The sequence below is a fragment of the Choristoneura fumiferana genome, chromosome 15 (assembly GCF_025370935.1).
Source record: "Choristoneura fumiferana chromosome 15, NRCan_CFum_1, whole genome shotgun sequence".
Classification (NCBI taxonomy): Eukaryota; Metazoa; Arthropoda; class Insecta; order Lepidoptera; family Tortricidae; genus Choristoneura; species Choristoneura fumiferana.
Window position 1 is genome coordinate 15,767,394 of NC_133486.1, and position 12,440 is coordinate 15,779,833.

Here is a 12,440-nt window from a genome sequence, read left to right on the forward strand (position 1 = left end):
TTTTGCCAGAACGCGTTTCGTTTCGACTCGTGGCTGGAGGGATTCTCCACTTTTCCTGGTATCAAATAAATAGTAATGACATTCATATCTCTGTGCTCACAAGTGACAGTAATCCATTTGGTTACATTATAGATTTGCTTGCTTATTGTATTTTTTTCTTTTAAGGGTACTTTAGATGGGGAAAACATAACCCTTATAAGATTAACTTTGAGTCAGTCTGGCAAGACCCTTTTTTCCAGCCACGCCTATAATGCCTAAATGCATCATGCTGATATTAATACGCTACCCCTTGAAGCAGTGGCAAAATCAAATTTCTAAGTCAATTCAATCAAAAGATACCTACAGTCATTAGTTTTGGTGTTTTTCCATGTTAATTGACGAAACCGAAAAACCTATAGGGTAATTCAGGTTGTCCCAGACACTTGAGGTATGAAGGTAGCGCTTGTACTTATGTAGCACAATCAATAAGAAAAGTCTGAAATCTTAATTTTTCATGTCTTTGTCAGTAACCATCTGAAGATGAGACCACACGGCATACATTTTCCTTGAGTAAAAGGGATCTGGAAACACTCATAGATATTTATAGTAGGGCGTGGTTCCGACTTGCACTTAGCCGGCTTTTTACCGTGTCATTTGCACGGCAATGAGTAAAATCAGTCTACGATTTTTTTCCCTAAATTGGTGACAAACTTTCTTGCTCGACTTTACCTCCTATTATCGATGGAGGTCACAAAAACAAAAGGGAAAGAGTTTTGTAAAATTTTGCGACACAATTTTGTACGAGTACAAAACGGCGCCCGGTTTCTCGGCCGAAGGGAATTAAGTACTAGAAAGTTTCCAAATCGTTCATAATCACCGGAAGTTTGAACCCGGGGGGAAATATAACATCGCCCGAGTGCGTACGGTAACTTATCGAATCATTCCCCGGGGTTTATCCGTACTCCGGAGCCCGGAAAAAATCTGTGACGTCATTATGTTACAACTAGCTGCATGCATTACGGTGTCGAGAACAAAAACTTCAATTTTGCCAAAGATATGAAAAACATGATTGTTATCCCGATTCACCGGACAAGGGAAATTTGTGCTTTGCATAGTTTTGTCCAACCGAGACCGTTTGAAGTTCGGCCTGAGGCGAAAAGGCAACCCAAATAGTTTGTGATTGTGATCTTAGACGAGTTTAGTTCGCTCTACTACTTTGATACGACATTTACTAACAAAAGCTTCGGTCGTCAATCAAAATGCTCTATTGAATTAACCCTTTGTCTAGTTGATGGCCTAGCCTAGGGGGAGTGTCTCTAGGCGGGGAAGAAGGATAGAGGTACCAGGAGAAGAGAGCTTTGTAAAAGTTAACTTCATTAATAATAGTCTCGTTTGCGTCGCGGTTCCATTCCAGGCATAAACTACTCTACCCGGTAACTTTTCTACATTTTTACTGACGCGAGACTTTTGTCAATTTGTAATCATATCACGATGATATTTAAGACACTTTCAATGATAGATATAGTTCTACCATACATAGGTAGACTTGTATTACCAATGCTTTGCTTAGTACCAAAAAAAAAATCTCATGAGACACTTGACACCAATTGACCTAGTCCCAAACTAAGCAAAGCTTGTACTATGGATAATCATACTACCCACAAAATGATTTATACTACCCACATATTTTGACCTGTACCCTAATGAATGATAAAGGTAAACGTCATTTATAATGTATCCTCCAATTAATATCAAACCGAGCCTTTTGGTCGCTCTCAGGTAGTAGTGTCCTAATGTCGCTCAAAGGTTTAGCGAAATGGAAGTTATTGCGATAGACGACAGAAATGTTCGTACATTGGAATATAATAATAAAAAGACTGTATTAAAGACCACAAAAATTCATATTCCTAAATATTAATAAAGCATTGAATTTCATACATCAGCTTCGCATTAACTAGTAGGTACAGTAGATTGCTCAGCTAATGAAACCAAAAACTTTAAAATAGGGGAAATAATACGTGTATAAGTGAATGTTGGTATAGTTGAATGGTGTTTTAAATAATATTAAGGGGCTGTTTCACCATCCATTGATTAGTGTTAACTGACGTTAAGTGTGATGCCGTCTCTATTTGTTTTTTCGAATAGACGGAGACGGCATCACATTTCACCGTCAGTTAACACTAATCAATGGATGGTGAAACAGCCCCTAAAAGTACCGATGGATGGGGGCGAAATTATATGGGGGTATAGAGGTCCTTTTCTTTAGATTTTCGTAAATAACTCGTAAACAAAATAAAATCATTTATTTTTGCTAAAACCGTGGCACGTAACTAAAATGTTTGTTTGTTTGTTGAATTGTGTTTCAGCACGCCGCTAAAAAATATTCTGAAATATATTTCAAAATTTATTTTTTCGCTTTGCGGTGAAGGAAAACATCGTGAGGAAACCTTCACAAACCTGCGAAGCAATTCAATGGTGCGTGTGAAGTTCCCAATCCGCACTGGGCCCGCGTGGGAACTATGGCCCAAGCCCTCTTGTTCTGAGAGGAGGCCTCTGCCCAGCAGTGGGACGTATATAGGCTGGGATGGATGATATTTCAAAAAGTCGTATCCTACTATGAAATACATATATAGATACGACCTGTTACAATGTGTTATATTTTTGTCGTGTATTGCGAGCCATAAATGAGTCAGCTGTTAATTGTACAAATATAGGCAGTTTTGCGTACTGGATTTAGGTTATCTATGGCCACATTTTCGAACAGTGTCGTGAAAAGTTTTTTTATTGTAAATCTTCTTCCCTGCATATCTCATCACATGTTGATCCTAATGAAAAAGTGTACTGACTTTATTTAGTAAAAATTTATTCAGGTTACTTATGTATCTGATGAACATTTTTTGCTAATAAGTACTGGATATTCATAATACCTACAAATTTCCGAATCCAAATAACACTTGCCAGTTTTTCACCTGGTTAAAGCCGCGGGTTCACGGTGGATGCAGGCCGCTGCCAACCGAAGCGACTGGAGTTGAGGTCTATGGGGGAGGCCTATGTCCATCAGTGGACGGGCTACGGCTGAGATGATGATGATGATAATGATAAACCATGTCGCGACGAGTAGAAAAAATTGAAGGAGGCCTACACCGAGAAAGTTAAAAAGGGCTGAAGAAGAAGAAGTTATAAATCAAATAATATTTACACATTTGATGTTCTACGTAAAAACTTATCCAGTAGTAGTAGTAGTTATTCTATTCAGTAAAACAGGAGAAACAATTTGAAATGAAAATGAAAAGACGACTGGATGGCAAACGAGCATTTTAAGAGATTAAACATGACCGATAGCACAGAATAAGTTATAGCACAAGTACCGATAGTTGCCACCAATCCCCCTCGCAGGACGGGGAGACAGTAATGACTGACAGAGGGCTATAGATTGCCAATAATTACCTGTTGTCTTGTTACCTAATTGAAGTCGCCAGATTCTCGTCAAAACATCAATAATTGCCAGTTTTAGCGCCGGCAACAGAGCCACTTAAATCACGAGAAACTTCCGAGTTTCACAGAATAGCTCGAGAAAGTATAAGTGAAATTATTGAATCTTGGCTGACAACTGTCCCCAATTTAATTAAACGACTAATATTCTTGTCGGAATTCAGACGGGAGCTAGATGTATTCGGAGAATTTACGGAGTCGATTGGCTTTAATGGACATCTAAATAACGATATTTGGAGTATCGAAAATACAAACTGAAACATAGATGCACAGAAAAACCAGAGAAAGAGACCAACGCTGGGAATCGAACCCAGGTCCTCAGCATTCCGTGCAGCGTGCTATACCGCTACACCACCACTGGACAGGAGTACAGACACAAATTTCTCCTACGCACCACATATCTCACCTACATCATCCCAGCCTATATACGTCCCACTGCTGGGCACAGGCCTCCTCTGAACAACAGGGCATATCTCAGCTTGTTTGTAACTTATTTAGTCACTAAAGCAGCAACATCTATGCTTTTAGCCCTCATCGAGAAACATTCAGCACTCCATTGCAACTATAGTACTTTTCGGATAGAATGGGCACGGTGACACATGTCATTAAGCAATTAAAAGGTGTGACAATGTAAATTCGAATCGATTTATAAGCTTGATTTATGATGCTAAGGGTGTGTAATCGGTTTTATTAGTGATAGTTTATATTTTTAAATAGTTTTTGCCTGCGGCTTCGCCCGCGTAGCAAGTGTTTTTGCTTGTCTATCGGGATCTGCTGAGCCTGTTCCTTTTGCCACACAGTGCAAGGGACTGGCAAACGCATTTTTTATTAGTTTATTGTTTATTTGTATTCTGTGTGCTATCTGTATTGTTCATGTTGGCAAATAAATCAATCTTAATCTTAATCTTAATCTCACAAACCATGCGGTATTCTTTGGCACTATATCTAAATTAATAACGGAAAAAAATTAACAAAAACCGTAACAACAAATTGAATAACAAAGTAACAGTTCAAAACATCAAACTATACGAAAGACTTGAAGCAAAGACGCAATTAAGGACCTTCGCTCTCGAACTAGAACCTATGAAATGAACACATAAAAAAACATAGGCGTAGTAGACATAACGATTTAAGAAGAATAATCTCAATAGAACTGACAATATGTACTTAGTGTGTAATTAGGTACAGCATATGTAAAACACGATGCAAATAATAAGTACATATTACATCAGCCTATCAATCCATCGGAATTGAAACGTTGTTTGTTAACGCTTTGATTTAGCATCAGCTCAGTCGGATTATAGACACTACACTGTATTCACGATTAGTCCCGTTTGGTCCCACGGTTTGGTTTGAGTATATGTTACCGCACGAGTTCTGAAACCAATAGTGTATCGATATAATGCAAGTGATTGCCAACACTACTGATACAGGTATTGCACTCTGTCGATAGTACGAATAATATAATTGCATGACTTACAAGATATTTTCTCAAAAGGTAATAAAATGTATTGTTCGCACACTAAAACCTCTTTCAGCTCTATATTGTGCAGGTATGTTTAATGCATGTATATTATATTCATATCGGTAAACAAGCGGTATTTGACTATTGATCAACAAAACTACTTTGAGTCATGAGCCTCTTTGTAACATTCGAAGGGTTCAGTACTCACCGAGAAAGCCTTAAGGAACACGAGGCACTGTATGATCCCCTCCATAGTGTCGCCGGTGAGGCAGAAGGTGCCGGTCAGGTGGCGGCCCTTCTTGTCTCCGAGCGCGGGCGCAGCGGCCAGGCTCGCGTGCACGAGCGCGCCGCGAGGCCGCGCGTCGCGCGTCGCGCCCAGCACGCCCGGCAACGGCGCGCCCTCCATCAGCCGCGCCAGGGGGTCCATCACACACACATCACCAGAACACACATCATTCAGACGGAACACGTCCACTGATGAACGAATGCTTCAGAACTCGCCAACACGCAAACACTGCGTAGGAATCACGCAATACGCTGAGCTACAGTCTCGTTTATTCCACGATGTCGATCCGGGAGGACACGGTCGCGGGCGGCGCGAGCGTCGCGAAGCTGTGGCACAGACTGGCGCACTCCTCGCACTTGCAGCGCTGCTCCTTCTTGCTCCAGCACTCGCTGTTTATCAACACGCTCACGAACGTGTATATAAGTATGGCCATTCCCATTATTATGTATACTTCCATGCTGCACTAGCTTTGGCACTGCATTTGGCACACGTTCACCTACGGCACAGAGTTAAGATCGAGACATCAGTGGATCGCTGTTCACGGAATCAAACTGTTCTGCGGGGAATGCGTGGTAAAATTGAATTCCCGTTCATTTTTCATTTTAACGGCGTTTGTTGAAAACAATAACGCTACGGCGCGCGGGGTGGTTATGGCCGCTAGTATAATTTACATACGACGCGTGAACGTTCGCTACGACTTTAACAGAATTCGAAACATCAGCGCCTGTTTTACATATAAAAATTAAGCGATCCGAACAAAACGGAATAAATCGTCGCTGTTTTAGACCAGAGTATAGCAAACGAACCGTGCACTATTTATTGTTTAATTGATTAAGTGCCCAACGAAGGTTCTGAGCGAGCAGAGACCCAATATAGCATTAGACAATAGGCCCAGAATCGGATTAGGAGAACATACACAAGGCACAAACACCTATGATAGGGACGAAGAGTGGGAACAAACTCATTCCCGGCTGATTGGCTTCATTGTGCGGGATCCCGGGATGGCGGGGCTGCGGGGTCGCGGGTCGCGGCCGGCTCGCGCCGACGTTCAATCACGACACATTCAATCGCCCGAACATATCCTATACTTTCACGCTTGCGTTTTTATATTACGGTCATTTTGCGAAGTCATCGGAATGAAAAAATAAGGAACGATTCACACCTGACGGACGACACCAGAGCGGAATCGGTGCCATAATGTTTTAAACAGACCTGGCAGTAGAGTGCATTGAACTTAAATCAGAAGTCGGTCTTATCGTCGGTATCATGTACTAACAATATACGGAGCCAAGGATCTGGGCAGAAGTTTGCCTAGTTTCTCTATGGGAGCGTTCCAGCCAACTAGTTCGTTCGCAATCGCAAACTACGCAAGCTCAGCAATCGGTGGGAAACAAAGATAAATAGAAGCACGTTGTGGCGGCGCTAATGGCGAAGCATCCCTAACAATTTACGTGGAAGCTGCAGTAAAGCGCGGAGAATTCAAAGTATTCAAACTGAATTAGTACGTTGCTCGTATATTGATATAAGCCCGCGTGTCGCGAAGTGTCGGCGTGGCGACATAAATGGCTATTCAGCACGCAATTCTCTCACACAATTGTGCCCGATCCTGAAATCCGATATCATATCACATTGCAAAAGAAATCGGCAAAATGTAAGCTCCAACCGTTAAAACTGTGTACCGCGGAATATTGAATTGGGAGGCTAATGAGAGTAATATTTGCCGATCTAATAAACCATAAATCCGCAACGAGATCCGTAATTGCGGTATACAAAGACTTAACTCGGTAGAAAATATTTCGAAGTAATAAATCTTATTTGGTGAATGGAATCCTGATTAGGATCTCCCATAAATATTAATGAGCTTATTTTTCTTTATCCCTTCAACCTTTCTAGAGTTTACTGTGTATTTTGCTTGCTTCTGCCACCAGGCAATCATAAACTAAGACAAAAGATATTGTATTTTACATACCCTTAACCCCTAGATGCTCTGATGACCGACAACAAGTTACAGTTTAGGCGGAGCGAGCGTTCTAACTCATGCTTTATTATCAACATTATTTTGGTCAGCAGGAACTAGTTTCGTCCATCCTATCCAATGCGAACTAATAGGGAAAGAAATTCGCGACCAATGCCTATATTTCCGAACAGATGAAACCTTTTCAAAGCTACTTAGAGCGAATAGGTGTTACTGAACCTGTGAAATATACTTTATATATGACCTCGTCTGAATGTTTCATTAGGCGAGATAAGGGTCGATGGCTAGATTATTGAACAAAAAAAGTTAGTCCTGGCCCTCAATTCATCAACGTAAACTTGGTCTAAGAATTATAGCCCAAGTGATGTCCAGTTTAGCTCGAAGACCTTGAAATCAGTGATCTTTTTCAAATTGTCTTAGTCACTTGTGTTTGTATTAACATTTATAAAATGGCATAAATTTAGGTAATTAATAGCAGACTACGCATAAATATCAATTTCGGCGCAATGACTTCTAGCAGACTACCAATCTTCATTATTTGGATTAGAGAGGCACTATGAAAGTTTTTGAATATTATGGCAACGTCAACTCAATCCATTACGAAGAAAGAAAATACAATTTTCACCTCTCGTGCTCGTAAAGTTCGTGTTTATGCTGTATCTAGGCGACATAAAATGACTTTTTATGCTCTAGTGCATAAAATAAAATCTTCGTCTAAGACCAAGGTAATCAGGTGTCAACAGCCACAAACAAAAAAGTTTCTAGATATTTTTTTAATCATTTTTAATTTATATAAAAGTAAAAATCAATCAACATAAATCAACAAAATAAAAAAAATGGAATTATATAATATATCTGTAGAATTTATAATGTGAATCATTGTTTCCACTGTTGCAATTTCATTTCCTCGCAATCTAAGTGAAAAGCAGTGTAAAACTCGAGCACTCTTGTTGTACAATCTACTATTAGTGCCACAAAATAGTTAATTTTCTCGGAAAGCGAACTCAAAAATGTAAAACTAAATTTTTCGGAATTTTAAAAAATTATTCGAAGCAATAAAAAATAAGAGATTTATTACACAATGTAGATACGTTAAAATATAGTGTAGCATCGTAACTAAGCGGACAAGTGGGTCATTTGTTGCGAATGTGTAAATAAATGTGAAAAAAAATACACACATATAAATACCAGAAACAAAATATACGAAACCACATACCTCCCTATATACTCGTATAAGTGTTACATGCAATGTTATTTATACCAGGGGTTAAATAGATCCCAAAGCAACAGTAGCGGTGATAACTTATTATTTAGTAGCTACCAGAGCATCATAACAGACAGAGACTAATGAGCAACAAACAACCAGTAGGCCCGACCGCCCGACTAAGTAATAAGTTGCTCGCGTATCGTTGATCCGATTATATCCATCAAGTTAGCATTAGGAGATTTACCACTCGGCTACATTTGCATTTCGCGTAGCACTAGTCACAATGGTATAAGGTTTGAATACAATTGCGCGGGTTGGTTGTAGCTGGGTTCGAATCAGAGTAAATGTGTTGTCAGGTTTGATTTTCAGCGCTCAAAATCCGTAGGTTTAGGCGTGGCATCTAGAAACATCAGTAAATCTATGCTTTTGGACTAATACCCGTATTTTGCAGTTTCATTGATGTACGTAAAACGGTTCGCTTAGTTTTACGTATATGGAGAGAAAACAAGAGTCTAACTTGCAGATCTGCTTAATTGACGACAATTATGTCATAATTCAAATAGAAATAAATAATGAATACAGCAAACTATTTTAATGTTTTAGATTTTGACTCAAAATGATCACCATAGATTGATGGGTAGATGACGTCCCTTTTCGGCTGCATAATTCAATATCACCAAGACGAATTGTAGTGAAGGAAAAATCAATCAGGCAAGCCGCACATTTGCAGATTTCTCCGTTTGTGTGGCAACACTATCCACGCGTATTAGTCCGTGCTAATGGGTGTCGACGATGCGGCTTCCGATAGCGGTACACACACGTACCAATACCGAACTAGATCTTACTACGCACGTCCCAAGGTGCACCGCGCGGAGGTGATAAATGGACTCGCCCGAGCTCTCGGCACCCGATCCGTCATCATCCCGCTTCAGTCATGATAGCCTGGTATCCACTTAATTAACCACATGCCGCATTGCCGAGAGTTTCATTATCCCATTTCAGTTTTTCATTGCCGCTCAGGTTCAATTGATTAGATTAGTTCTGTTTTGCCTTTTGTTTTTCATCGTTATCATCATCATCAGCGAAAAACGTACACTGTTGATATATGCCCTCTTAGAACGCCGTAATGACCGACAACAAGCCACTTGCATCCGCCGGTTGCCTGCAACTCTCACTATATTTTTCAGTCAGCAGGGGCCCTCTCCTTTTTGATCGTATTCACGTGGAGTTATCCGCGCTTCGAATTATGTCACTACAACTCTACTGTTAGCTATGTCGGTGTCCTTTAGCACTTCGGAAAATTTCCGTATTCTGGATTCTGTCATGCGTAATTTCCGAACACAGCTCTCCACAAGCTCGTTTCGTGATCGTGAGCCTTTCGAAGAAGTCAACATACAAGTTTCGTTGTATAAATAACAAAGTTAATATTGTATTTTAGTTACTTGAAACAGATAAATGTTTATTTTATCCAACTTAATTGGAAAAATAACGAACAGATGTTACAATGTTGAACGAAACGAATAAAACGAAAACTAATCTAAACTCGGTGCAACGAAATCGAATGGCAATTGCTAGGCTAGAGGGTCGTTCGTTAGTGACTCGCTAGTCTGCAAACGCCTCCATTTAATTTTGCCTTCATATGCCTACGACTGAGCGCCACATTTAACCACTGATATGGCTACATGTAATTGCGCGCGGTATCTGCACTGACCTGTGAAGTCAATTCAGTTAAGCCGAGAAAATCGGTTCAGTTTTCAGTCTAGACGGTTACGAGATTAGACGAGCTCAGAGGGTTTTAGTCCCTTATTCCCCTACATATTAAATATAAATACCGAAAAGAATTATGACGCACGAAACTTTTACCAGGATCACATAATGCAGAGACATGCTCGAACAACAAAGGGGCAACGTCTGCAAAGCCCTGACGAGACATACATGGATTAATAAGTTTTGTGCCAAGCGACGACATGAATAAGATAAAAATACGAGACAGAAATATTATACAGAAGAAACATTGTCCTAAATAAACGAAAGTCGAATATTTGCGGGTAGAGTGCGCCGCGAATATTTATGTTGGCCCCGCGTAAACAGCGCGGTCGTGAAATACATCCTGCGACTGTCTGGGCTCCTGGTGCTAATTATTATTTTCAAACGCAGCGCGCCTGTGACGTATCGAGATCATCCTCGTGCGCGAAACCGACAAAGACAAATGACTCGAATCGTAATTGATTATGACTCCGAGAGTTATATAGTAACTTGCACAATGTTTTTCAGCTGTTCTAAGGGAGCTATATTACACCTGTTTTCGTATGAACAACCTCAAAGTTATTACGTCGCATAACTTTTATAATTGACTTTAAAAAAAGGAGCAGTTTGATTTACAATTCCGTCAGCGAGGTTGCCAATTGGAGCCGTGTCCCGGGGGCCGCCCGCCGACCCAGATCCAACGAAACACATAATTAAAGGCAGGAAGTCTAAAAATCCCGCACAAAGAACTGAATGCGGGCTTGTGGGGTTTAAAAACGGACAAATGGCGGACGGCATTTGGGTGCCGGCGACTGCCCGTCGGCGGCGTATGGCTCCACAGGCAAATTGAATAGAAAGGAAATTGAGAACGTGTGAAGAGTGATCATGAAAATTGAGAAAATAATTTAGAAGCCCCCCAGCAGCAGCAGCGGGCTATTTTGTTTTTTTTTTTATTTAGATTTGTTGTGAGGCAGGCGAAAGTCGCTCGATTGATACTTGACAGTCACTGTACCAAATCCGAGTGTAGACAATTCTGCTTTGACGTAAATCGCAAGGGGCCGTACATACTCATAGTTCCAAGAAGTAAAGTCGCGAGAAAAATGACAATACACACAGAATAACACCCCTCTTTTTCGTCGGGGGTTAAAAACCGGCAAGAGCGTGTCGGACACGCCCGAAATAGGGTTCCGTAGTCATCACGAAAAAATTAAGTAATATTTTTTTAAGGATTTCGTATTTTTACGGAATATTCCAAGCTTAGGTATATTTTTATACCTAGGCTGCTTTTTACTCTAAAACTATTAATAATTCTCAAGAAAACTTAACCGTTACAGTTTTCCTTGTAAGTTTGATATACTACTACCACCCTATTTTTTTTTTTAATTTGCCACTTCCGGTTTAGATTTTAGAGGGGGCGCTCTCGATTTTAATTGAAAATTTTGCACATTAAAAGTTGAATATTTTGCAAACAAATCATTGAATCGAAAAATCGTTTTAGCAACCCCCAAATGGTTTTAAAAGACCTATCCAACGATACCCCACACTACAAGGTGATCCGTCGCGCCGTTTCGACGTGATAGACGGACAAACATACAAACACATATACTTTCGCATTTATAATATTAAGTATTGATTCCTTCAGTTATTTTTAAATAATTACTTCGAAGACACTATTCTTATCTATTTATGAAATATTTACAACAAGAGCATAAAATGAATTTTATGGACAACTTACGAAATTAAACAACAACAATGGAAACAAAAAAGTAAAACCGACTCCAAAAAAATAAAAAAAATAACAAAAAATGGAACCGACTACAATACCCTTGAAAATATTTTTCTAGGTACGTACTAGCTCGAAGTCGGTGCCTCAGCACGAGCCAGCAGGAGTGGAACAATAGTCGTCTACCTCACCTACATACTATGGGATCCTCCTGCTGGTCGTGCTGAGTCACCGACTTCGAGCTAGTATGTACCTAGAAAAATATTTTCAGGGTTTTGTAGTCGGTTCCATTTTTTGTTATTTTTTTATTTTTTTTGGAGTCGGTTTTACTTTTTGTTATTTCTCACTTTTAGTGATCCGTAGCGAAAGTACATCTCACAACGATTCCATTAAGCCCAAACACGACTTAGTTACGTTGTTTTATAACAGAGTTCCGTTGCCTACTTCTGCCTTGGCATCAAATCAGTACGAAAGAATCATTAACTTTAAAGCTTCTTCTTAGTCGCTTATTCTAAGTATAATTAATCATGATCGTTTTATAGACGAGCGAGCATACACTTAGCTTTG

At 40.0% G+C, this 12,440-nt stretch overlaps 1 protein-coding gene across 1 annotated transcript in view; it reads right to left on the reverse strand.

Annotated features, from left to right (window-relative positions):
* Positions 1-5,726, reverse strand: part of rg (A kinase anchor protein rugose) — a 446,901-nt gene extending 441,175 nt beyond the window's left edge. The window contains exon 1 of the mRNA XM_074098176.1: positions 5,145-5,726. Coding sequence (XP_073954277.1) covers positions 5,145-5,363 — 219 coding nt within the window. The 5' untranslated portion in view covers positions 5,364-5,726. The remainder of the gene's footprint in view (positions 1-5,144) is intronic.
* Positions 5,727-12,440: the final 6,714 nt, after the last annotated feature.